Genomic DNA, 25968 nt, shown 5'->3' on the forward strand with positions numbered 1-25968 from the left:
GTCTGGTTGAGAAAATTTTAGATTTTAGGCCTTTTGGAGAGCAACTCCAGCTGCAATGCTAGCATCCCGCAGTAAATGGCTTCATGGAAGTTGCTACTTTATGTCAAGGGAATAGCAACACCCAGTTTTCAGGAACAAGGCGTTATGCAATATTTACTTAAGATTATGCAACAGGAAGCATACAACTTTCACACAGCTGTACGTTAGCCTCACTGTGAACGAACAAATTCAGAGTGAGCCACGAGCCATACGAGAGGTTACAGATAAACTCCTGTCAAAACACGTGCCCGCACTAACCGCAGGTCTGTAACCGCTCACCGAAAACCCTGCTACTACTTCATAGCTCGCAGGGCCACCACAGAGCCAGTCTGTGTGTCCCCACACCAGCAGCAGGACACAAACACCGCTCCGAACGCCTGCGCACCCGCTGAACCCGGCACCGCGCCGCCGCCACGGCCTGCCCCCGCAGCGCTGCCCCGGCCGCCGTGTCCCTGCCAGGGGGAGGTACCGGGAGGCGCTGCAGGCCCTGTCCCGCCTCCATCCGCCGTGGGTCGGTTTTGTTTGTTCAGCCCTGAGTTACGACTCCGGGGTACAGCAGGAAACAAAACGAAAACCAACATCCTGCCTCTCCCCATCCCTCCCCGCCCCGGCCCGGCGCTGGCCAGCGGGCTGGTAGGGCCCCGGCTCCTCCCTGCTCCACATGGCGGACCTGGCTGCTGTAGAGACCTCCCCGACGCGTCCGGGTGCGTTCCACCTTCCCCCGCTCCTTTCCCCCTCCTTCCCTCGCACTTCCCTTCCCACCGTGCGCTCTGAGCACAGGCGGCCCAGCGCCGGAGCGGCCGGTGCGAGCGGGGCCCGGGCTCCGCCGGGGCTCGTGGTGAGAACCGAAACCGAATGTGATTTTAAATGACGCACTTAGAAAAATTACTGGAAATCTGCATAAACCACGTTTAGTAGTTGGGGATTTTTTGATTGGTTTTGGTTTGGTTTTTTTTGGGTTTTTTTGGTTGGTTTTTTTTGTTTTGTTTTGTTTTTTGTTTTGTTTTTGTTTTGTTTTGTTTTGTTTTGTTTTGTTTTAATTAGGGGAACTGGGACCTTAAAACACATTGGCGTGGTAGGGAATGTGGTGATCCCCGCAGCAATTCCCTGTTTTTCCTGAGTACGTTGCGCAAGTTCTGTTGAAGGCCGTAGGGCAGTGAGGCAATAGGGGAATTTAAAAGGTGTGGAGCGTGCTCTGCGACTTTGAAAAATGCCAGATGTGCCTGGCTCCAAGTGCAGCCGTTCCAGCACCGCAGCCAAGGCAGAGCGGAGGAAGCACGGAGCGCAGCCCGAGCCCCTCGGCCAGGTCATCTCTGTTCTCCTCTTCCGGCCGAGCTCGTCCTGTGGAAGGAAGAAAGTTTCCCAAATCAGAACGACACCCACTGGAGTTATATCCTGGTTTTGTTGCTGCAAATATGACTGTGAAAGGTTCAAGATACAAAATGCCAGCAAGGAGTTCACTGGAGCCTTGTGCGTCTTGTGTGAAATTTTAGTATGTTATTTCCTGCTCCTTTGCAAGGGTGTTGCAAAAAAAAAAAAAAGCCGAATTAGACATGCACATGAACACAAAAATTATTGAGGCAGCTTTATCTCTGATGACTATGAACTTTTTTATTTTGTCTTATAAAAAGCTGCTTTTTCTCTCCTCTTTATAGAGAATTTATATTCACTAAGTTATCTTGTTGCAGAGTCCAGATAATCAAAAGCTAGGCTGCTGGGTGTATGTTGTGATTGCTTTTTTTCTTTAACTTTTGCATCTATAATGACTGTATCTGTTATATTTGAAAAAGGGGTCATCAGATGGAAGAGTGGAGCATTATGCCCTTTATCTCTTATGGCGGAGTGGATTGGCAAAATTACAAACTGTTTTAGTTTACACTAAAAAATCACTTCCTGTTGCTTTTACTCATTCCCCACACAGTACCAATGAACTTTATTTGCACAGCTGTTTTTTCTTTATTTAGAGCACAGTTCCTGGTTCACTGCAGTCATACAGGAGAATGACCGACCCTTGGTCATTTTCTTTGGTTTTCCCACCCCATAAAATTAGGAAGTAGCCCCCACAGTAATTTGTGATCTTGACATTTGTCCAGCAGAGAATGAGTTAATGTAGTCGCTAGAAAATTCTGGATGGAAATCAATGTGTTCTGGATCAGTGGTTTGGCAATGATCAAATGCCAGTTTTCCCGTGAACAGTGTTCCTGTGAACAGCTTTACATACAGGTAAGATAATTTCAAGACTGAGTAGAACCAGCATTTTTTTATAATGAGCATGTAATGTACCATATATAAAGGAAATTCACAATAGAAGAGGATTCATATGTGTGTTTTAAAGGCAAATTATTTTTAAGTTAATATATAAATAGTAATTCTGCATGTCTGAAATTCCAACTCGGCGGGAAATTCCCAGCTAAGACACACCCTTCCTCTGTTTTTTTTTAACTAGTTTTAAAATATTAGATAAAAATCAACTGGAGTAGTTACAAAGTTTTTCTGGTATTTCCAAAAATGACCAAAAGTTGTTAAATTCCTGTTTCACTTTAGAGTTAAACTATTACATCAAAGTCTTTTGAAAGTCCCAGCTGAATGTACCCTTCTTGACTGCATTATGTCATGAAAACAGTGTCATTCTATAGAATTCTTACAAGTGTTTGATGCTAGATTGAAAATAAGTTAGCAATAAATATGCTTTTCTTCTGATAGAAAACTTTCCAAAACACATTACGGTGCATGAGGGGTTCCTCTGTTTTAGATTAATTTATCTCACCTGCTTAATTATGGACACAATATGTGACATATTTGATTGTAACTTCTGGAATGTGTAACAAAAGGATGAAAATGCTGTAAAAAAATCTAATTCAGGTGCTAGACTCTTTTAGTATATTAGGCTTTGACGTTGAATTGGCATTTGCTTTCCAGTATGGTGTAAATAAAACACTCTGCAGTACAGTGATCAAACTCTGTGGAAGGACTAAGATTTGTCTTTAGGTTTGCTCATCTGCCACTTCTCCGTATATGTAATAGAGGTCAGATGGAGTTTCCATAGTTGGTGGCAGTGGAAATTGAGCACAGCACCCTCCTGATTTTGTTAATCACAAGGTTGGGGGGTTTTCTAGGTTTGAGTTTTTGTTCCAATTTTCAGTATGATGGTACCTGAATGTTTCGTGAAGAAAAGATGGTCTGTGGCTTATCTATACCTTCAGAATTAACCAATTTGCGTATTTAAGGTTGGAGTATTTTCCTTGAGTGGGTTTTCAATCTTTTTGAGCATGGAGGGTGTGTGTGGAAAATCCTTTTAACTCCAGATTGAAATAAATTTAAATGATGTTAATAATAAGAAAATACACACATACTTGAATTTACAGATAATTAGTGGTTTTAGAATTACATGTTATATTGCTGCTCAGAAAAGGGCAGAGCTTTTGGAAATACTTAATCTATTGCTCATCAGCAAGCTGATGACTTTTGTTTCACTTCCTATGGAATATACAGACTCATTGTAAGGTCATTTACTCTAAAAAGAATTTACATGTCTTTCTGATTAGTATGACCTTCCAAATACTTTTAGTTTTGTAATGAACAACTGGGAGATTCCCTTGAATAAAGGAGGTCTGAGTAGTGTATGTTGGAGTGTTAGTTGAAAGTTAAATGCTTCAGATAGGAAAGTTAACTGTGGACTTGTGCAGCAGATCACTGATTTATTGCCTTTTAATTCTCTCCCACAGAACTGTCCTTGTAGAAATGCACCTAGATGAGAATGAAGACAAGAGAGGTGCTATGGTAGATACAGGCTTCATGTCATGCTGGTTTCCAGTTTAAAAACCAGTAGGCTGGCAATTTTAAAGGAACAGCAGCAAAGTGATGACCAGGTGCCAAGTGCCAGCTTTCCTTATTCATCAGATTCAAGAAGAATTGGATAAAGAAGAAGAAGAGATGATGGTTTTCCTGTGCCGAGACCTTGCTCCTGACTTGGCCAATGCTGATCTTAAAGAGATCCTGCTGGCTTTGAATGAGAGGGAGAAACTGACTCCCGTTGGCTTGTCTGAGCTCTTGTACAGAGTCAAGAGGTTTGACTTGCTGAGAAGGATCCTGAACACTGAGAAAGCAACAGTGGAAGCTTACCTCACCAGGAGTTTCAGACTTATCCCAGATTACAGGTAATATATCTGTTTCAGATTTCAAATCTATGCTGTCTTGTTCAAAATAAGTGGTTTGGTTTTTTCCTTTGTTTGGGGAGTGGGGGCAGTATGTGTGAGTTGTTTTTTAAATTTTTTAAAATTTATTTAATACTTCTCAGATTCACAGAATATTTATTGAAGGTAGAAGAAAAGCAGAAAAGGACATTATATCTAGAGTTATAGTTCAAAGAAAATGTCAAGTTTAGTCCCTGAATTAAACTTCAGTAGTTTCTTACTAGACGTGGCATTAGAAGCATCTGTATTTAAGGAGTTTGTGTGTTTGTGAATAAAAACAGTGATGTTTACAGAGTTCTAGATTAGCAGCTAAAAATGACACTTTAAAAGAATATCATTGGTTAGACATATTTTCTTTTCTGGTTTGCTTTGGGGACATAGCCACATGGTATAACTTTTCTCAAGGGACCTCTCTCTTACTTGTTTTACTCTATTAGTTTTGAGAGGCTTAAATTAAGAAATTCCAGTTATTTTCTTTGAGAGACTTCAGAAAGAAATCCATATACTCATAAGGAAGATTTTCCTGTATTAAATTCTGACTAAAATAAAAACCATGTAACTAACAGGTAAAAAAGTTAAGAATGTGTTCTGTTGTCTCATTCTCTCACTTAATCTCTGTTAAACATTAAGGAAACTTTTGTTTTACTGACAGTGCCTATTACACTGTCAGGCTGAAAAACACAGGTGCTGATTAGCAAGAGTATCTTATAATTGGATCTTGAAACAGGGCACATTTTTTACCTGTTTCTTAGTTAGAAATCATAGATTAAGACTGGAACATGGGGAGAAGTTGAGTAGTTGGGAAAGGGAGAAATCTTGCTGCAAGCTAATCCTTTAGAAATGTCTCAACTTTATTTCAGGGTACTAATGGTAGAGATAAATGAAAATCTGGAAAAAGATGAAGTGGGTTCTCTCGGTTTTCTACTCAGAGATTATGCACCTCGTATGAAAATGGCAAAAGATAAGGTATGTTTTCCTTAATTCTGGCATTCTCTGCAGCAAAGAGACATTAAAGTAAAAAAGTAGCTAGACAGCAAAGGAAAGGAGTCAGTACTGCAAGGAGTGTTGAGGCAGGAGTACACAAACATCAGGAAGCAGACAAGGAGTTGTGGCTTCTGCTTCATTTTGTTGATCTTTAATTCAAGGAAAGAAGCATGGAAAACCAGTAAAACAGTAAGAGGAAACAGTGCTTGTTATAGTGTATGGTGGTTGAATGTATTTAATGGGCAGGCATTTTACAGAAGTCTTTCTTCAGTATTGCTGACCTGAAAGTTTATGTAAGAATGATCTCAAACCAAGAACCATTTGAACTGTATCTTGAATTACAAAGTCACTTTTTGTTTGTGCTCTGCTTCACTTGCAAAAGAACATATATATTGTAATTATGTCTTTATAGCTTTGCATTCTGAATATTTTTTTAAGTCCTCTGAGAAAGCAGAAATTCAGTAGAGAGGACTCAGAAACCTTGACCACCGTGCAGAGAAGACTGAAGATTTCTGTCTTCTTCCTTTGAGGGTTTTTTCCTTTTTTATCTTCAGTCAGAGAAGGAGACAGGCCCTGAAAATTTCCCAAAGCTTTTCTTGCCTCTTGCTTTGTGGCATGTGAGTGGCATTCGCAGTGGCTGGCTTTGCAGCAAAAACAAAATGCAAAACTGTTTCCTCAAAAATTTAAGATTGATTTTTAAGAATATCACTTTGTAGTTTCTGTTACTCCTGTGATAATATCAAGGACTCTTATGTCTCTCAGATAATTTTCTTAGAAGGTGTAACATGTCTAATTGTTTATACAGCCTTTATGACCTCTCCATTGTATTTTCTGTGTTGCTTTGTTACATCTGGTGGAGAAAAAAATACTGATGTGTTTGGGTTTATGTTGCTATTCTAGAGTTTTCTAGCTCTTATAATTGACCTAGAGAAGCTAAATTTGGTGGCTCCTAACCAACTGGATTTGATAGAAAACTGTTTTCGAAGTATTCACAGGATAGACTTGATTAGGAAGATTCAGACGTACAAACACAAAGGTAAGATGCTCTTTTTGCACTGGTTACTCTTGATAGCAGCAATCAGATGTGCCGAAGATAAAACTATGACTTACAAATAAGGGCATTTGCATTCTTCATAGATTTAGATTTTTAAAACCATTGAAATATCATGGTGTATTTGTGTTTCTGTTAAATTTGCAGCTTCAGTGTCCTCCGTTCATTGTCAGCCAGTTTATGTAAATGCTCATCAGGCCTCTCTGCCTAATTTCAATCTGATTGAGCCTCCTTATCATTCAGGGGTAAGTATACAAAGAGTGAAACAAATTCTTTACTTCTAAATATTGCCAGACTTTAAAAGGAGATCCATCTTTTAGAGCCTGAGGAATTAGAGATGGCTAGTGACTAAAATATTGCTTGGTTTAATTCTGTTATTTGCTGAGTTTAGGGTCTGATTTAAATCTGCCTTAGAAAGATGCCATTTAAAGGACTTCTGTGAATTTATTCCTACTAGTTGAATATATAAAATCTGTATCTTGAAAGTTTTTTTGTATTACACTGTGGAGGGAAAAGTTTTGCTTTGACTGTTCTTTGCAAAACATATTGTTCTTCTTTGTACCTCTGGACCTTTCCAGGAAAGTAAAGCTGAAAATGATAACTTTCTTAAGAAGAATTGAGTTGTTCAGGGGGCCTTTTTTTGTGGTTTGTTTCAAATTCAGTTTAAGAAGATATCTCAGTATCTGAAAAGTCATCAAATTCTATTGCATGCAGTAGTCTTTATATTTGAGTTAGCTCTGATATTGTATTAGTGTATTGTATTGTATCAGTGTGACCTTTCTTGAAGTCTTTAACCTCGCTAAATATTCATTGTCATGTGTTCAGTAAACATGCAGCTCCCTGCTGCTGTGTAGGAAACAAAGTTCACATCTTCAGAGGCTTTTCCTTGCTGTTCATGACAAGCTGGTGGTTTTTTTGGGTTTTTTTTTGAGGAGGAGGAACAGTTAGGTGTTTATTTTATTTGTCTGTGCTCTGGGTAGGTTTTTTCATCTGTTATGTTGTAATTCTATTTAGCTGATAGAAATTAATCCAAAATATCCTTTTACTGAGGAAGAAATACTACTGTGTTTTATTTTGGAACATGTTTATTAATTCTTGAAGGAGAATAGGAAAATTATGCCTTTTTCTTAATTTCAGATTCAGAATGAGAGCACGGAAAAATTACAAAATGGATCAAGTCTTACTCTGGGTAAGAGCATTTTATATAAAAGAGCCAAATTATGAATTTCATTACGTCAAAAGGACTGCTATTTGATAATTGTGTTCATGGCTAATCCTGTTAATAACATCAGGAGCAGACAGTATTTTATATCTCTCAGAACTGAGCCTGGCCTTACTGTTTGGTCTTGTATTTGCTTTGCTTGTGCTGCCACATCTTAAAGCATTCTTAAAAATTGTAAGCTTCCACTGTCAAAACTTAACAGAATAAATATTTTATTAGTAAAACAATGGATAAAATTGGCTAGCCAGCTCTGGAGGCCTGTGTAGTGCAGTCCTGCCCATTAACTCTAGAGAAGGAAGTTTTTGTGTCAGTTCAGCAGTGAACTGCCCACCGGGCCAGCCAGGAAGTTGTGCATTGAATACCAGGTTCTTTTCATGTATATTGTGTTTTCTCTGGAAACTCCAAATACCTCTCAAATATGGTGATTTTTAAAATTAGTTGGCTGAATTCTTTCAGTATAGAAGAGATTAATTGTTTCTTCCCAAGCAATGTAGAATGAAATCCAGCTAACATTTTAGAGGGGAATAATTTAGGGATATTTAAACTTCAGTGGCATACATAGAAACGAAGCGGTCCCAATGGCTGAGAACTTTGCTGAAGAAGGTACATTCTTCTTTATAATTGATCTGGTGATTAAAAGATATCACTGGCACTTGCATACTGAGATTGCTTCTGTATGTTTTAGCTGCAGCAGAACCACTTCACATGTCCATTGAGGAGTCAGGATCAGTGCCACATAAGGTATATTCTTGTGTATATGTATGCATGTAAATAAATATAATCTCCGTGAATATTTTCCTTAGTTTTCTTTGTGTTTCATTTTGAGATTTCCTTGAGTTGTGTGCAGACAGAACAATGGGTACATCCTCAGCCATAAACAGGTTCTGCAAATTGTTTTTGGAGAATATATTTGAAATATAAAATATTTGCTGCTACTGTGGAAGCAGCAGTGTGCAAAATACATGTATATATGATGTGCACACAGAAATCATACATTTATTAGTGGAGGCCAAGTTAAAACCTGTTGAAGTTCAGACCTCTTGCCACATGCATTAGAAATCACAGAGCTTCTTTGCATGCAGTAGATTTTGTTCTTGATTCCTTCCTCATCCCTTGCTCTCGAGGCAGAAGACAGACATGCTTTGGGGATTAATGATAAGGATGGCCAACTGCAATTTGCACTAGTTCTCCTATAGGCCAGGAACCAACCTGTAGCAAAGTGATTTGCTTCAATCAATTTTCTTCAGAGGGGAGAGGAATTGTGATAGAGTCATTATGGATTACTTAGGAATAAGGAAGTTGTTCAAATAAATAAGGAAATAAATGTTCTGATGAGCAGTGCTTGCTTGCACACCTGAGGAACACAAAAGTTCTCTACATTTATTGTGTTGGCAGTATGAAGCTTGTACAATTTTAGTCTCTGTTTAAGAATCTTTATGGTAGTGAGATTGTATAACACAAGGACACAAAAACGAAGCCTGTACTAGAAATAGAGGGAAAAGAATCATTAGTCCCTTTCTCCTGGTTTTTTGTTACATAGATAAGACACATTACAACCCAGTAGACAGATTTCTGCTAGCTACTTGGTGGAAAACAACAGAATGTCATTTAATATACCTATAATATAAAATTTGAGAAAATAATATGGTCTAAAAGTTGAGAAAGTGATGTATTAACTTTGTAATTGTCCTTTCACTTTTCTCAGATGTCTGATGATTCCTACAGAATGCAAAGTCAACCTTTAGGAATATGCCTGATTATAGATTGTATTGGCAATGACACTGGTAAGTCTCTGGAATTTTAAGTCCCTTAACTTGTTAATCTCAGATCATTAGAAGAATTTAGTATAAAAAATGTAATGTACATTTACCAGCCAGATTAGGGTAGTGTTGTCCCAGTCATTTAATCTACAAATTCTAATAGGAGTTCAAAGAGTTGGAAGGGACAACATCAGGTTAAAGCCAACTGTCCTAATTATTGGAGACAATGTTTGGTTTTCTTGGTGCAGAATCTCTGAATGAAAGAACTTGGAAGAGGATAGACTGAATTTTGGGATGGGCAAAAAGGATATTCAGCAACCAACAGAAAAATTAGGCTTACAGCAGTCATACAGTCATATAGCAGGTTATTGGCAGAAGTGGTAGTGTTTCCCAGCAGCTAACAAAACCAAAACTGTTGTGGATTTGAAGTGCAATCATATTGGACACCAGAGATTTTCAATACCCATGAGGTCCTTTGTTAATGATGCACCTGGGCTTCTGTCCTATCTTGCACAGTTTAGCTGAAAGTGTCACCACAGTGAAACTGAAAGTGTCACCACTGCTGTCAGTGTAGTCACTGCCATGGTTGAAATGTGGGGGTTTCCTGATTGCCTTTGTAGAATCCTAGAATTAGATCTTTGGAAAGTCAAAAACACCCCTCACTCTCTAAGCACTGTAACACATGAGGCTAAAAATAAAAATGAAGAGAGTATTTGCAGCCAGTTCTGTAATAGGCTGGGAGATGTAGGGAAGGAGAGGCTTTCCAGGCATGTCTTTTGGTTTTCTCAAATGTAATGGTCCAGCAGATGAACTAACTTAGAATTGCTGATGGAGTTGAAGGGCAGTGGTTGTGGAGCTCACACACAGGAAGTCTGTATCTCAGATGTATAAAGTCACATTGTCAGCATTTAACATGATAGAAGGCAAGACTTGCACTGAAGTACATTGTGGTGCTAGTGGGATTCAGAGGAGACAGGGCATATGGCATTGCTTAAAGGAGTTTGCTAGAAAGGCAGAAATAGTTGTGCCACGCTATTCTGATGTCTGAGTACACTGAAAAAAAAGAAGAGGGCAGGGAAAACATTAGAAATTGTATCTGTGGCATCCATTAGAATCTGTAGCTGTCCCAAGATTTAATCTCAGGAAGAGGAACCAGTAATAGATACTGTAGGATCAAGAATTACAACACTTTATAATGCTCAGTGTAAACAGCATGACTTTATCAAATGCTGATAAAATTCAAACAAAAATGCACCTTGCTCTTTTGTAAATAGCTGCTTTTGACTTTTCCATTTGGAAATCAGTTTTAATCCTTACATTGTATAAACAATGAGGGGAGAAAAGGCTAGTGTTTTATGTAGAATGGAGATGCTGAAAAATCAGTGGAGGTTTGTTGGCAGGTGGCTAGTGTTGAAGAAATAGGTAGTTTATGATCTCAGGCTGCAGCATGTAATTCTTTTTCTACCAGAAGCTGTGCATGGGCAATGTATATGTGCTTTATACTAAAGATCCTATAAGTCATAGTTAGCAGTTTGTGGTCCTGTGAACACTTAATACCTGTGGTTTCAACCACCATGTATCTGGTTTCAGTCCCATACTAAGAAACATCCAAAGTAGTTATTCAGATCTTAACACATTTTCCTGCAGCACAGGTTAACACAAATACAGTAAGAGTTAAGTCTTGTGATTTGGCTACCTACAGTTTTAATTTCTAACTTGATTGAAAGAGTTCATTATTCAGCTTTTTTTTTTGCCTGAAAATGCCATTCTGTCCCAGTTAAGACTCCAGTGTCCACTCTTCGCCTAGAGCTCATCACTTAAAATTTTAGGAAGCAAAAGTGATTGCAGCAGGTTCATTTTTGACTGATGAAAGAGAACCTCTGTGTTTCTTATGCAGTTCTGTGTATCTATAATAGCCATTCAGAGTCATTTAGACCAATTAAAAGGTGGAGCAGACTTCCTATGCTGTCCAGATCACTCTTCATCATTTCAAGTGTGGTTTTTCTTGCCTTATATTTTAAGTCTTAGGAATCTGGAATACTAGCTCTAAAGGAAAACATTTAAGTGTCTGTGGAATGTGAAAAGATACACAGTGTCTCTGCTGTCATGAAACATGTAACTCACAGGAAAGACAACATGCATATAGCACTATAAGTATGCAGTGTACTGTGATCAACACCAAGTACTCCTGATTTTTTAATTATTGTGCTAAAATAAACTACTTAGTTTCAATAGAAAAACACTGTAAGTACTGCAATTCAATATAGATGAGATTGAGCCTTGGTGTGCCTTGGTTTAATTACTTCTTGCTTCTTTCAGATGTGTTGGAAGAGACCTTCAGAGGCTTAGGCTATGACGTTCATTGTCACAGATATTTAAATATGAGCTCCATGAATCAAACATTGCTTGAAGTTGCAAGGTGGCAGAAGCACAAAAATTGTGACAGCTTCGTTTGCATATTGGTCAGCCGTGGAAACTCTCAGAGCATCTTCTGTACAGACCACACCTTTTCTGGATTCCCTTTGGAACAAATAAAGAAATACTTTACAGCAGACTCATGTCCTGGACTCCTAGGAAAACCAAAGCTTTTTTTTATTCAGAGCTATGTTGTGCCAGAAAATGAGCAAGAATGTACCTGTCTGTTGGAAGTTGATGGCAATGCTGATAATATCAGAGCTAAAGTCACTATTCCACATGCAGCAGACATCTTTTGGAGTCATTGCAAGGTGGATGTGTCTACACTAGAACAATCCCCAACTTCACCCTCAAAATATCTACGCTGTCTGGCTGAGCTACTCCGTAATCCTTATAAAAGGTAAATTAAAGTAAGAGGAAAGAAATAACCCTTTTTCTATTATAGCTTATTGTCATGGAGAATGAGAAACCTTATATTTCAAACCATCTGGTCCTGAAATGTGTTTTCTTGCAGTGTCATAGTCTAAAAGACAAGTATCTGCACACAATTGCATAGAAATGTGGCCTAAACTAGGAGTGAAGTTTCTGATGTTACAGTGTAAAGTTAAAGTGTGTTATGGCATTGGGGTTTGCAGAGTGAGAAGGGAAGAACCCGTCCTGGATAATGTATGTCAGTGCTCTAGACAGGATTGGAAATCTTCCTTCTGCAAGATAAACAGGCTTCTGTTAAATTGAGGATTGCCATGTACCATTAAGACAAGCTGTGCTTGCAAATGTAAACAGTCAGTGCTTAAGTTCAGGACAAAGGCAATAGAGAGGGAAGGATTTTCTACTTTGTCTAAATTTAATTAACCATTTATTCACAGAGCAAATTGATTTCCAATATGTAATCTTGAACTTAAACTATCAGAAAACTTTTGTCTGTTTAAAGAGATCAAAAGGAATCTGTGGAAAAGTCAGATACATTTGGATATATAACTTACCAACAAAGGCTTTATTAATACACCTGATCTACCAGGGAACTAACTGTTATTCAAGGTAGTTGCAGTGCTAACATTTAGTACCTTTTTACAAGCCCTAAAGCCTTGTCCTGAAATCACAGATCATCATGTCAGCATAATCAATATCACAGCAATGATTTGGGTCATAAGAGTTTGTCTCAAAATGCATGTGCAGCCTTGTCTGTTAGAGGTCTTGCCTCTGCAGTAAAGACTGAAATTGCAAACTTTCTCCATGCTGAGTCTGAAGTTATCTTCTCTCTTGTGAATTCTTAAATAGTGTCTTGTTTCATTCTCTAATGGAATGCTTTTGATTTTTTTGCTGCAGGAAACTCTGTATATTGGCTATCCATATGGAACTGAACAAAAAAGTTTATGATGGGAATATGACCGCTGACCCAAGCCAACAGTACTCACTGCTGCTCCAGCACACATTGAGAAAGAAACTTTTTTTCCCACTTGATTGCTGTTAAAAAGTACATATCTGAAGTTACTAACAAGAAGCATTTGCTATGATGCAAACAGTTTAATGCATACTTTTATTTATGCATTGTTATTTCATGTATATCTAAAGTGCCTGTTGCTTCCAAACACAGGAATTTACAAGCATTTTAGTGTGCTAAGACACTAGATTTTGTATTTTAATATCATAGTCTCTGAAAGCTTGGATGAGAATGGTAGCTATTGTATAGCAGTGCAGCATATCTTGTTACTGAATGCCACGAGTAAACAGAGTGTAAAGAGATCTAAACTATATAGTTGTTGGGTTTTCCAAGAAAAAACAGAAGTGTTTTTATTGCTTCATTGGTGGTTTTTAACATACCTCCTAGCAGTTAATATTTGAACAAATATACTGAAATGCATTGATTATTTTCCCCTGCACCTAGTAGTGGCAAATGGCTCAGGAAAGCATTCCTACCCAGTAATCCCAGATCTTTGCTAACAAGTTCTGGCTTGCATGCCTCTATAGACTGGCAAAACAGAAGGGAGAGAAAGATGGTCTTTTCAGTAATCTGGATTCCATCTGTTTGCTGCATTAAATATTCCATTGTTAGAACTGTCCACTGCTCATAGGGGTTCTGTGTTAATAAATAATACAGTCTGCCATGCTTTGGGCCAAGTATGTTTTCTGCTAATGCAAAAATGAGTGTACATGTGACAGGACATTACAGTAATCTGCCACACAGTTAAAAACATGCGGGATTTTGGCAGATGTCTCGTGGAAGCTGAAACATGATTCACACTCATTGTACCAGGCATAGTTGTAAAAAGATACTTCAAAATATTTAAATGTAGCATGTAGTAGACATGGGCCTTTAAGACTGTATTATGTTGAACACCCCACCCTTACTGCTTTTGCTTATGAAAAAGAATATGCCTCTATTAATTCGTTTTTTTTCCCAAGTGCTCTTGTTCTTGTGAAAAAAGAAAAGGGAAAATTGTCCTAAATACAAAAATTTTTCTCCAATGTAGCAGTTGCCTAACTAAAAGTTAACTGCCTTAAAGTTCAGTTAGCCTGCTTGTATAACCTGGATGGGTTGTATTGAAGTTTATTGTCACTGAAGTTAGTGACAATAAAGTAGGCCACTTGTAAATATTTAATTTTTACTCCTAATATAGTGTCCTATGCGGGAAAATAATTCAAGGTCCTGGTGTGCTCTGCCTGGTTTCTGTTTAAATTTTTAATGGAAAAAGAGAAGGATACAAAATGACAGATATGGAATCTTAGAAGTTACTTCCTATGGTGGCTGGTAAATGAAACTAAATGGTGAAACAAACATTTCCTGTGGTTGTAGAAATAAGGTGTCATTTCAAGTTACATGTATCTAAGTAATGTTAAAAAACGTGATCTTCACAGATTAACTTCACTTTCCCATTTCCTTTACTAGCTTTTGCATTTGACAAGCACCTCTGCTACCCTATAGACAACCAAAAGCAGGGAGAATGGAACCAAGAGGAGACAGATGAGAAAAAGAAATGTGGAAATTTTAAGCAGGAACAAGGAGGGGAATGGTAGGGAGCATCAAGAGAAGAACAAGTAGGGGAAAGACGATTCGGAGGAGAAGTACAGTATTAATACTGGAAGGAGAAGAAAACAGGAAAAAGGAAGTGAGAATAATAGTGGCTGTCTTTACAGACTCTAATGATGTGGTGAGTTGGTTGATGCTTTGTGGATTGGTTGGTTGGGCGTTTTGAGTGATGCTAAATGCAACTATTTACTTAAAATATTAGCAGTAGAATATATTCTGCTTTTACAGTTTTGTGACAAGTTTGATTTGGGGTTAAGAAGGATATATGTTCTTTGCCTTACTGCCAGACACAGTAAGTAAAGTCCGCGTCCCTTTCATTAAGAAATGATGCAGAACTGCTGTTTTGAAAACTAGAGGCTCATGTAATCAACCCTTTCAGTGGAAAAGCAAGGGACTCTCTTTGTGAGTGGCTGCTTGGTTGGAAGTGGTTGTAACCCTCTAGAGTTGTGGGGACAGACATGTATTGTGCAGCGTTCATGGGTGTCAGATACAGATTTTTTACACTGATTCTCAGTACATTTTTATACTGTAGCCATATGCAATCTATAACCATACATGTAAGCATTATTTATTGCCTTGACACATCTTTCAGGTGTGGTATTCAGGCAGGCTGGTTCCCTGTACCTGTTGCATAGTGACTATTTATGCAGGACATCTGTGATGGCAGTTGTCCATTGCTTCTCCTGTAGTTTATGGAATCATGGACTCATAGAATCCTGTTTATAGAATCACAGACTCATAGAATCTGCTGAGTTAGAAGGGACCTATCAAGATCATCTAGTCCAACTCCTGGCCCTGCACAGGACACCTCAAAAATCTCACCATGTGCCTGAGAGTGTTGTCCAAAAGCTTCTTGAGCTCTGCCAGGGTTAGTGCTGTGACCAACTTCCCTGGAGAGCCTGTTCCAGTGCCCAACCACCCTCTGGATGAAAAACCTCTTCCTAAAATCTACCCTAACCATCCGCTGACACAGTTTGATTTCTCCAGTCCTGTCAGTGGTCACCAGAGACAAGCACTTGATACCTCTGCCCCTCTGCTTGCCCTTGTGAAGATGTTGAATACTGCAATGAGGTCTCCCCTCAGTCTTCTCCAGCCTGAACAAACTAAGTGACCTCAACCCCTCCTCAGAGGGCCTCCCCTCCAAAAACCCTTACCAGGTTTCTGTGTCCCTCCATACACATGATGGGGACTGTTTCTGCTTGCTGTAGTGCACTCTTAAGTGGATGCAGGGTGTGGACTACACCAAGTTGTCCCTGTACTGCAGATAGTGAAATGATCTCAGGTTAAATGATCCTTTAGCCAGAAGAAAAGGGGGAAGAGAATTTTGGATGCATCATGAGTTTAGGGTGTTAGCACAGGAACATAGAGAGTGATGTGCTGGTGAAATTTCACAGTCTTGGTCTGCCGAAATGTCTGGTTTTCAGAACCTATTATTGAAGGAGGTAAAACAAGCTATGCTGCTCCTGCATTGTGAGAGGTTGGAATAAGGCTGCCAGAGTCACTGCTCTGGCACTTAACTACAGTTTTGGTTTCTCATAACTGTGAAAAAATTTCTTGTAGTTCTGTATGTGCTCTATATATAGAAGGTGATGCCTTTAAGTGGCTCAGAAGGTGTACTCATGAGGCATGAGAGTCAGTGGTTTTGTACCAGACTTGAGTTGTATGGTTTTTCTCAGCCACCTACACTGATGTGGCTGAGCCATAAGTTGAGTTTACTTTGCACTGTTACATATTTGTGTATTACAGTGGTTACCAATTCATTATCCAAAATAGAAGTTATATTCAAGAGGATGCTACTGTGCTAGCACTTGTAGATGGAGTATGTTGTATGGCTGATCTCCCCTTTGAACTCTGCATAAGAAGTAACAGTGGCTCCTATTACAGATACCTGAGTCAGAGAACCTTTTTATGGGAGTTTCTGAGAATTTTTCTGCTTTCCAGAGTTTCAAGTTTCTGACATGCAGAACAGTATTGCTGAGGCTGCTGTCTGTGTGGATGATCTATATTCAATTTAAATTAAATCTCCTTTGACAGCTTTTCTGTGGCTGGTTTAAATAATGTCTATTTTTCAGCTTCTGTATTAGAAACAATAATAAGACACTATAATTGGATACAAATGCTGGGGTTCATGCTCATATTCTGAATAAAATTTCTGTATGCAGTCAGACTGATTGTCCCTGTCTCCCTCTAGACCATAGAATAACTCTGAAAAATCTTGATCTGTTTATCTTGCAGACCTCTATAACTTGTTAAATTAGGCTGTGAAGTTTACAGCTCTATAAAAACGAGGTGACATAATAAAGGACAGCAAGCCTTATAGTTTGAGCAGGTAACTCAACTGCTCTCGGTGTGTTGGACAACAACTTTTGGCACGAGCAAGCAGACACTTCCCATCCTGTCTCCATTGACCCGAGGTTCTGGGGGGATACAGGGGACCCCGGGGATGCTGAAGGCCCCGAGGAGCCTGCACTGAGCAGAGTCTGCTCACCCTCCTCCTCCTCCCTTTACTGCAGCGGACACACAGACCTACGTACAAACGGTACTGCAGCTCCCTCCCACAAGCACTGCTCTTCGAGCTTCCTTCCAGTGGGGAAACAAAAATTAAAATAATGTACCTAAAATGTTTGAGGCCTTTTTGCGATGTAGCCTGCTTTAAAATGGCTTGGCGGCAAAAGCGAGACGAATTACGGGTCACGTCTTACACTTGGTACCCGAGGCGCTGCCTGAAGCTTTTCCCGGCCCTTGGCAGCGTTCCCCGAGCTCCCGGGCCCGAGGCCGCGGGCGGGCGGGCTCCGGCCGGGGCTGGCCCGGCGGGGCGGGGCGGTGCCACCGCTCGTGCGAAAGCCGTGGCGGGCGCTGGCAGCCGTGCCCCGCTCCTCGGACATGCCCCTGCTCCTTCCCTCGCATCCAGCTGATCTCGCATTCCGCCCTGCTGCCGACGCTGCCTCCTGCCGCGGGCGGGAACTGGGCGCGCCTCCCCCGCCCGCGGCGAGCCGCAAAAAGACCGCGAAAGGGGCCGCGAGCCGCCGTCCCGGGCAGCTGCCAGGACAGGGATCGGGACTGGAATTCGTGTAAGAGGTACCAAAATGTGGGGCTGAAATGGAGAGGGAAGGAAGGAAGGCTCCATCTCCCGAATCCGGAGAGTAACTCCCGCTCGTTTTGTGTGCGCTGGCTCCCGGCTGCGCGCGGCCTCCCGAATATTCCTCCCGGGACCACGTGGGCCTGCGGGCCGAGCTTTCGGCCTTTGCGGGCGCTCCGGCTTTGCATTATATCTAAACCCTCGGGGCAGCGCTCCAGGTCATCTAACAGAGTTTAAAAACTTTAAAGAAAAGGTAATTTTACAATCCTTATCCTGCTTATTTCATACGATTTTCTTTCTCTGAGGCGATAGCTGAAAGCATACATCAGAGATGTGGATTGGTTACTTTTCTGCGTCGATGCCCCGTGCTGGCCGAGCCTGGGCAGCGAGCAGCTCCTGATTGTGCTCCCTCATGTAGAAACCTTTGCTTCCAGCTGCTGTAAGCAAAAGATTGAACACCTACCAGCCAGAAGGCACTGAAGCACCTTCTTACCTATTTAACCTTCCGGGGGCAGAATAGAACTGCCTAGGCTACATGGAAGAAGTTGGTGTAGTGGAAGGTTGATTAGTCTCTATTAAACCTGAGTAAGAGTGAGTTGCTCGTGCAGAGCCTATCCAGACTGAGCATTGAGTGCTATTACACTTTAACTGCCTGTTACTGGTAAGGGAGGCTTATAAGGGTTTTTCTATGCCAAATGTCAAATACAACGTAGAAGCAAATTACAGCTGGGAGTGGATGGTTATTCCACAGCTTCAGCTTGGGTGTCAGCCAAGGTACAGAGTAACACCTCCCTGCCACAGCCAGAGAATGAGAACCTGTTGGACTGCAGATCAAGGAATATGCATGAACCATTGTGCTGTCTCCATTAATAGCTGTAATAAGTTACTGCAGGGACTCTTCCCCATTACAACAGAAAGAAGCAAAGATCTGAATGTGGAAGATGTTCAAAAGAAAAGAAAATTCAGACCTTGAGGTCATCTAACACAGTTTTTAGCTCAGAGCAGGGCTAACTTCAGTTATAGACTGGGTTGTTCGGAGCTTCTGCCAAATCTGGTCTTTTTGTGGTCTGTGTTTAGACAAGGAAGTACATTTCAAATTTATTTAAACTAAAAGGTAATTCAAGGCTTCCAAACAACCACTGGGTAAAATTTTAGTAGAAGAATTGCTGTATTGAGGATTCAAGTGTTACTAGTGTTTGCTTTCTGCTTTCAGACAGAGAGAAGCTGTTTCAGCTGTTGGTTCCAGCAACATGGAGAATGATATCAGCTTGAAGTTCCATCAGCAGCTTTTCCTTATTAGTGAATATCTGGTGACTGAAGATGTAGCAGCTTTAAAATTTCTCTGTACTGACTTGCTCCACCTCAGTAAACTAGAAGGTGTGAAGTCAGCAGCAGACATCTTCAAGCTCCTTATGGCTCAAGAATATCTGAATGTAGAAGACACTTTCCTACTAGCTGAACTCTTATACAGAATTAAATGTCACTCCTTGCTTGAGAAACTTGGTTACACCAAGGAGAAAGTACAAGAACGTCTGAGTGAGAAGGGAAGAATATCTCCATACAGGTAAGCTTGCAGTGCAATCTTCCCTCTGTTACTGCTATCTATGCCATACTGTTTTCCTTTCCATTTTTGAATTCTTAGATTGCCTTTGGATTTTATACCATCTTCTGTTCCACTTTTATCTCACTGCATCTCTGTTACAGGCAGATGCTGTATGAATTGTCAGAGAACATCACCAGTGAGATGTTGAAGGAAATCACATTCCTCCTGCAAGACCATCTTCCAAAGCGATGGATGATTCTTGTATGTGAGGAGTGAGCCAAATGTGTACATGGTGGGAAGGGAAGAAGGAAGGTGGGAAATGGAAGAAAAAGTGGGAGAAGTATTTGGCAGAATAGAGTATAATATGCAACTAGGCTGGTTGTATTCATAGGGATAGAAAGAAGGAAGATGTTGACAGGCAAGAGTAGAATTTGGTCCCTTGTGCCAAGGTCAGTCACTGACAGTTCACTGTCTAGCATCAGAGTATAAAAAGGTGACAAATCAAATCTTTGCCCTGCTTGAGCCATATGCAAGGGAGATTCGTGTCATTGGTACTGTTTCACAGCAATGAAGCCTTCTTGAAGCCACAAGTCATTAATATGGTTTGAGTGAATCTGTTTAAACAAGACCATATCAAATAAAAACACAACCAGTGGCTTTCCATGAAGCAACATTTCTGCTTTTACACTGATGTAAAATTGACTGGTCCTTATTGGTAGGGAACAAAGCAGATAATAATGTGATTGTTTGAGACAGGGCTGAGAGGCAAGTTTTGATTTCTAAGGAACAATAATTATATTTTACTCTCTCCTTTTGGCTGTCAGTCTGCCTTGGATTTGCTGATTTTATTGGAAAAGCAGGGCCTTTTAACTAAAGACAATGTAAAGATACTGGAGGATGTCTGTATCACTGTTTCACCTGATCTCCTGGAGACAATAGACTGCTACAAAAAGGGAAAAGGTGAGAAATTCATAGTCTAGGAGTAGGTTTGCCAAAATACAGAAAGCACTAGATGGGTCTGGGCTACTGAACTTAAGGTCATATGTGTGTATTGCTGAAATGGGAGCTAGAGTGGCATAAATCTGGTGTAACAATTCCTTGCCTGCATTACTTCTGGCTGAATTCCTGAAATTCAGTACAGGGATATGCTGGAATATCTGAGGCAGCCCAGCACATAGAGAACAGGCTGGGAAACTGAAAATCTGCTTATAATTATGTCTCACTTCTCCATGTCCCCAGTAATAGTATTGAGATGATGACAACTGTCCTGTAAAAGGCACTTTGTGATCTGTGAATGTGCACTACATAAAGGCAATTGCCTGCTGACAGGCTGGCAAGACAAACTGTGTGTGAATCTGTATCTCATACATGGGCTATGAGCATGCAGATGATTTCTGGTTTTATATTAAAAAAAAGGGATTTATTACTGATTCAGGCGAAAATAAATAAATTTAAAATGTCAATTTCAGTAGCAAGAATGCAGATTCTTCTTAAATACAGGTAATTTCTAAGCTGATATCCAGATGAAAAATTAATTTGAATGTCTTGGGGAGAATCTGTCTTTGTACCATGGGTATCTTTATTTTGCAACATTGACACAAATAGAAGCCTTTCCTTTGTCACAAAAATAAATCTAATAAAAATAACCAAAAAACGTTCAGAATAGATCTATTGAACATGATCATGCTATCTTGTGTAGAGGAATTATTCCTTTCAGTGAAACAATATTTCAAATACAAAAATTGATGTATTGTAGCTAAACTCCTTTTTGCTGCATCCACAAATATTGGACTTATCTTCATAAATATGTATCCTGTTATTTTTTCTAGATAACAAGGCAGCTAATTTTACACAAGGCTTCCCTCAAGTAAACCTGGAGGTGCGTGGAGAATTCAGCAATGTAGAGAATGAATCCAAGGTTTGAGACAATCTCTTAAATCTTTTTTGAATACCTGGGGGTGTGAGGTTTTCATCCTCTTTTGAATGACATTCATCATGCAAGGACTTGTGAGATATCTGTGTGTCTCATAAAGTTCCTTGACTGATAAATTTGAATGTTTCAAAGAATATTTTAACCTTAGAGGCCAGAAATTTAGCAATATTAAAATGTGTGTTGTAGGCAAAATGGGCATAATACCTCTGAAGTTACTCACACATCAGTGCATGTGCTTATCTTCCTGAAAAAGGCAAAACATTTTGCATTTGTCTAAGTTGTGCATTTTGGAGATGGCAGTAGAATGTGCAAGGGACAAATGCAGCTTCACAGTTCTCACTTTTTTGCATCTGGTTTAGAAAAGGTCTCAGGGCATCTTGAAATTAGAAGTCATAAGGGGTAGCATGCAAAGCCCTTGTTAGAAGGATTAAAAGGAGGCAAGAGTCTTTAGTAAGCTATTGCAGAGGTCTTGGTATATGAGAAAAGATCTCTTTTGTGAGATCCCTTCTTAGAGGCCTTATGTGCACTCTTAAACCACAGCAGTGTAATCACTGAATTCTCCCTCTGGCCTTTTCTTTGTGATGACCACAGATATTGAAGGAGCAAGTTGCTCCATTTGTTTATAGCTATTTAATTTCTTGAAGTTCTGTGCTGTAACATCTTTTCATAACCTGATGTTCATACTGCTGCAAAGCTGTTGAAGGAACTGGGAGTGCTGCCTTCATTTTGTCCTACTAAAATGCACAAAAGGAGGTGTGTAATGCTCTCTAGTGAGGAGGAAGGGACTCCAGTGGATGGAGTTTTTTATTCCAAGGTTGGACTTAAATACATGGTACTTGAAGTTTTGGTTCTTTTCAGCCTTAAAAATTTTTTTTTTTTCCAAAAGTGGGAGGTAATTTTAAATCTTAACCAAAAAACTTGTAGTGTGATAGGTTTATGCGCTTCTGAGATTTCAGTTCTGCTTGCATCCTTTTCTAGTGGATCAGTATGAATCACCTACTCCAGGTATTTATTACTGTTCCCAAAAAAGCCAACTCAGATGTCTAATTTCCTATAGCTTTAGTGTGATCCCTCTGCCATGAAGTTAAAACACTGTTTTGACATTTGAAACAGCTGGGGTCTTCTGTCCCCATCACCAACTCAGATTGCAGAGTTTGGCTGCTGAATCCTGCCTTTTGCATACGGATGAGAACCCAGATGCTAAATCCTTCTTCTGCAGTTTGATAGGATGGTGACAGTGTGCTTGGAGTTTCACTGATGTTTTTTCACAGAGGGAGGCACCATTGAGTTCCAGATGGTTAAAAATAGCCCACAGTTTTAGGTGCCTCTAACTCCTGGATGCTAATTTTGAGACATGTTAAGGAAATATGACTAAGTTGAATAAATTCACTGAAACTGTAAGCTTTTTTCTTCTCCTTTCTACAGACTATGAAAAGCTACAAAATGGATGGGCCACACAGAGGATTTTGTCTCATTATTAATAATGTTAACTTCCATAGTTCTCAGAGGAAGGGTTCTTGCAAAGATGCTGGTAAGTTACTGAAGTGAGATTTTTGGAGGATCTGTGTTTCCCCAGGTGAGTTGATTATGTAGTATTGCCCTATATTTTATTGTCTATGGTTAGTTAATATTCTAAAAGAGTGAAATGTTTGATATGTGTTAAATTATGTCACTTGTTTATCATGGAGGAGGAGAGGATAAAGGACAAGTAACCACAGGGTTTTTCTGTTGGATTATTCTTGAATAATTTTAAGAATCACTTTTTACTTATCCTTTATCTACAGCTATAGTAAAGAACTAAAACTAAACTAAATTAAACCATCATTGTACCTAATATAATGCAAAAATGTGTAATCAAGCAACTTCTTATTTTGTTCTGTTTCCTCTATTTATCTCTTATGAATTGAACTTTCAGTAGTCAAAACTGCAACTGGAAATAATGATGTGAGGAAGGTTTTGCAGGATCTTTTCTGAAACTGGGGAAGGGCAGATTCTTTGTGTTTTCAAGTGTCATTTGCATGCTCACTTACAATGACAATGTATGCACTATTTTCTGAAGCTTGTCTAGAAAAATCCAGGAACTCTGTGTTTGAGCTGATGCCATCTTTTTTTAGTCCAGTTAACCTTTAGTTGGTACTAGTATGAGGATGAAGCTGCAGAAGTGTCAGGGTGTAAGGTCTTTCCCACTCCCAGATTACCTTGCATGGTGACTTCATAAAATGTTTTTCTCTTGCCTCAAATTTTCCTTTTACCTTTCATTTATTTACAGAGCAACTGGAGAGAGTATTCACATGGCTTGGTCTGGATGTGAGGACTTACACAGATCTGACATCTAGGGAGATTATCAATCTCATGGAAACTTGGCAGCGTGTGCCAGATCACAAAGACAGGAACTGTTTTATATGTTGTATTCTATCTCATGGAAAGTCAGGAGCCGTCTATGGGACAGATGACAGACTTGTGTCAATCCGTGTGCTTACGTCCCACTTCACTGCCAAAAGGTGTCCCCAGCTGGCTGCAAAACCCAAACTCTTCTTTATCCAAGCATGCCAGGGTGACAAGATACAGCGTCCGGTCTATGTTGATACTGATGGACCAACTCCTGACTTGTCTTCCATGCAAGAGAGAGTTTTTCTTTCTGAAAGCATTCCTGAAGAGGCCGATTTCCTCCTAGGCATGGCCACAGTTGATGGATATGTCTCTTTCCGGCACATGGAAGAGGGCAGTTGGTATATGCAGGCCCTCTGCAGCAATCTACAATTGTTGGTACCAAGGTGAATACTTGCCTTAGTGCTCTGATTAAATTTTTCTTCTCCAAAGGTAGTTTATCTAGGAACACCCACCCATGTTCTAAGGTAGATGGAATTAGTTGAAGTGGTGATTTCACACTGATTAATTTACATTAACTCTGCTAGTACTGTACATGTACTGCAGAATGTGAAGTTTATTGTGAAAAAACACTCAAAACCTCACATCTATAATCTTTAAGATAGCACAGTTTATTGAATGATAGGTTAAAATATTTTATTCCATTATTTTTCTTTATTGGTCGAATTAAGCAAGACAGCAAGAAAAGGTCTTTTGTTTTTAGTATGACTCAAATAAGGACAAAAGAGAAATTTGGAGAAAAGTATGTGTTTTCTTTTTTGTGTTTTACTCTATCTTCTAGTCTTCTAGCTGATCAGGGGGATGTTAAGTGGATTGCCATCTGCTCACTAATAACTAATTTTTTTTTATTTTTTTCTCTCCTTCTGGCTGTAGGGGTGAAGATATTTTGTCAATTCTTACACAAGTTAATGAAGATGTGGCCAGACGTGATAGCCCTTCAGGGACAAAGAAGCAAATGCCCCAACCAGCATATACCTTAAGAAGAAAATTTATATTCCCAATACCTATGGCCCCTCCTCCTTCAGAGCAACATCAGTGCTTTTAATAAACATAATTTTATCATCTCATTTAAATGCAGTTCATCACACTACTTATTTTAAGATACTTAGCCAAAACTTTGAGATTCTGTTAGCTTTGATGCAAGGCCTTATAAATTTTTTGTCAAACAAACTGTGAAACTGGAGGAGACACAATTAAAACAATCAATGTGCCAGCTATTTACATCATCTGTATATTCAGAGTTACCAGTGTTGGAAAAACCACACTGAGTAACTCATGTTAAACATTTTTTTACCTGCACAGGCTGCAGATACAATAGGTTTTTCCTCACAGCATAGGGATTGCATGTAAGCTTTCATATTTAAACCAGGATTGTTAATGGTCTGGTTTAGACTCATCAGGTTTCATTTTGCAGGCTAACAATTTTAAATCCTGTTTCTACATCCACTAGCTATGTTCATAGAGAGAAAAAAGTGGGAATGAAGGGGCAAAACCTTAAGTAGTAAGTGGAAAAGGATTTCTTCAATCTCTAATGAAAATTACATTTAACTTAATAAAGAACCAGTTTCCAACTGAAATCAGCAATTTGTTCCACAGTGCCCTCAAATGGCCAGTATAAGTTTCAAGTACAATGAAGTTTTCCAAAACTGAGTAAAGCCAAAATGCTCATTATTCCCTCTGTGAAACCTTGTAAACTGTTATTTCTCCATCAGTTCTGAGAAAATTTATGGTAGAAGATTTGCATGCTGTGAAATACAGCAGTCAGATTAACTATGTTAAGCATTACATTTTTAAATTATCATTTGCTGGTTTAGGATCTAAAATGCAGCCAGTTTGTGAAGGGTCCTATGGATTAAGCTGCTGACAGAATTTTGTGAGTTAACTGAAACAATGTCATGTTGTTCTGTTATGAACACTTACTGTTTGTTATTACATTAAATTCATACTTTTTAAGAGCTTGGTGAGATAAAAATTTTGTACTGGGGTAAAGGTTTGTCCTTGTTTCTGACTGATTCCTGCACTTTGTTGGGCTTCATGAATCAGTGAGGTTTTAACTGCTTTAGGGTTTAAGCTGAGGTGAAACTTCATCAAAATACTCATTGTTATATAAGATTGGCAATACCTTAAGGTGAAGATAGGAAAGAGTACTGTCTAGTGCTACTGGGTGCAATTTATAGCTTGCACTATTTTTTGCATCATACAGAGCATATTGAAATGCAGCCAGTTTTCCAAAACATGATGGTCCCTTTATCATAATGAAGTGGTATTGCATTTTAATACCCATTGCATTTTAAGTCTTCTGAGTTAGATCAAGTGGCATGGCTGCCACACTT

The 25968-nt window shown here is 39.5% G+C and overlaps 2 protein-coding genes across 8 annotated transcripts; both read left to right on the plus strand.

Moving 5' to 3' along the window:
• The first annotated feature begins 501 nt into the window (after positions 1-501).
• On the plus strand, positions 502-14681 carry CFLAR (CASP8 and FADD like apoptosis regulator). Of its 5 annotated transcripts, XM_030952429.1 has the most exons (12): positions 502-743; positions 2133-2262; positions 3765-4196; positions 5093-5198; positions 6117-6252; positions 6415-6512; positions 7405-7456; positions 8175-8230; positions 9195-9273; positions 11569-12064; positions 12991-13138; positions 14552-14681. In XM_030952429.1, the coding sequence occupies exons 3-11, from the start codon at positions 3901-3903 to the stop codon at positions 13133-13135; spliced, it is 1464 nt and encodes a 487-aa protein (XP_030808289.1). In that variant the 5' UTR covers positions 502-743; positions 2133-2262; positions 3765-3900; the 3' UTR covers positions 13136-13138; positions 14552-14681. The 5 variants fall into 5 exon arrangements, with proteins under 5 accessions (XP_030808289.1, XP_030808285.1, XP_030808286.1 ...); XM_030952425.1 differs by lacking the exon at positions 14552-14681 and having other exon boundaries at positions 12991-13162; XM_030952426.1 differs by lacking the exon at positions 14552-14681 and having other exon boundaries at positions 2136-2262; positions 12991-13162.
• Positions 14682-14705: 24 nt separating this feature from the next.
• On the plus strand, positions 14706-25518 carry CASP10 (caspase 10). 3 transcript variants are annotated; one of them, XM_030952430.1, is made up of 8 exons: positions 14706-14813; positions 18985-19335; positions 19476-19575; positions 20139-20274; positions 21144-21232; positions 22673-22778; positions 23517-24021; positions 24509-25518. In XM_030952430.1, the coding sequence occupies exons 2-8, from the start codon at positions 19022-19024 to the stop codon at positions 24678-24680; spliced, it is 1422 nt and encodes a 473-aa protein (XP_030808290.1). In that variant the 5' UTR covers positions 14706-14813; positions 18985-19021; the 3' UTR covers positions 24681-25518. The 3 variants fall into 3 exon arrangements, with proteins under 3 accessions (XP_030808290.1, XP_030808291.1, XP_030808292.1); XM_030952431.1 differs by lacking the exon at positions 14706-14813 and adding an exon at positions 17491-18024; XM_030952432.1 differs by lacking the exon at positions 14706-14813 and adding an exon at positions 17491-17770.
• Positions 25519-25968: the final 450 nt, after the last annotated feature.

The sequence above is a fragment of the Camarhynchus parvulus genome, chromosome 7 (genome assembly GCF_901933205.1).
Source record: "Camarhynchus parvulus chromosome 7, STF_HiC, whole genome shotgun sequence".
NCBI classification, from domain to species: Eukaryota; Metazoa; Chordata; class Aves; order Passeriformes; family Thraupidae; genus Camarhynchus; species Camarhynchus parvulus.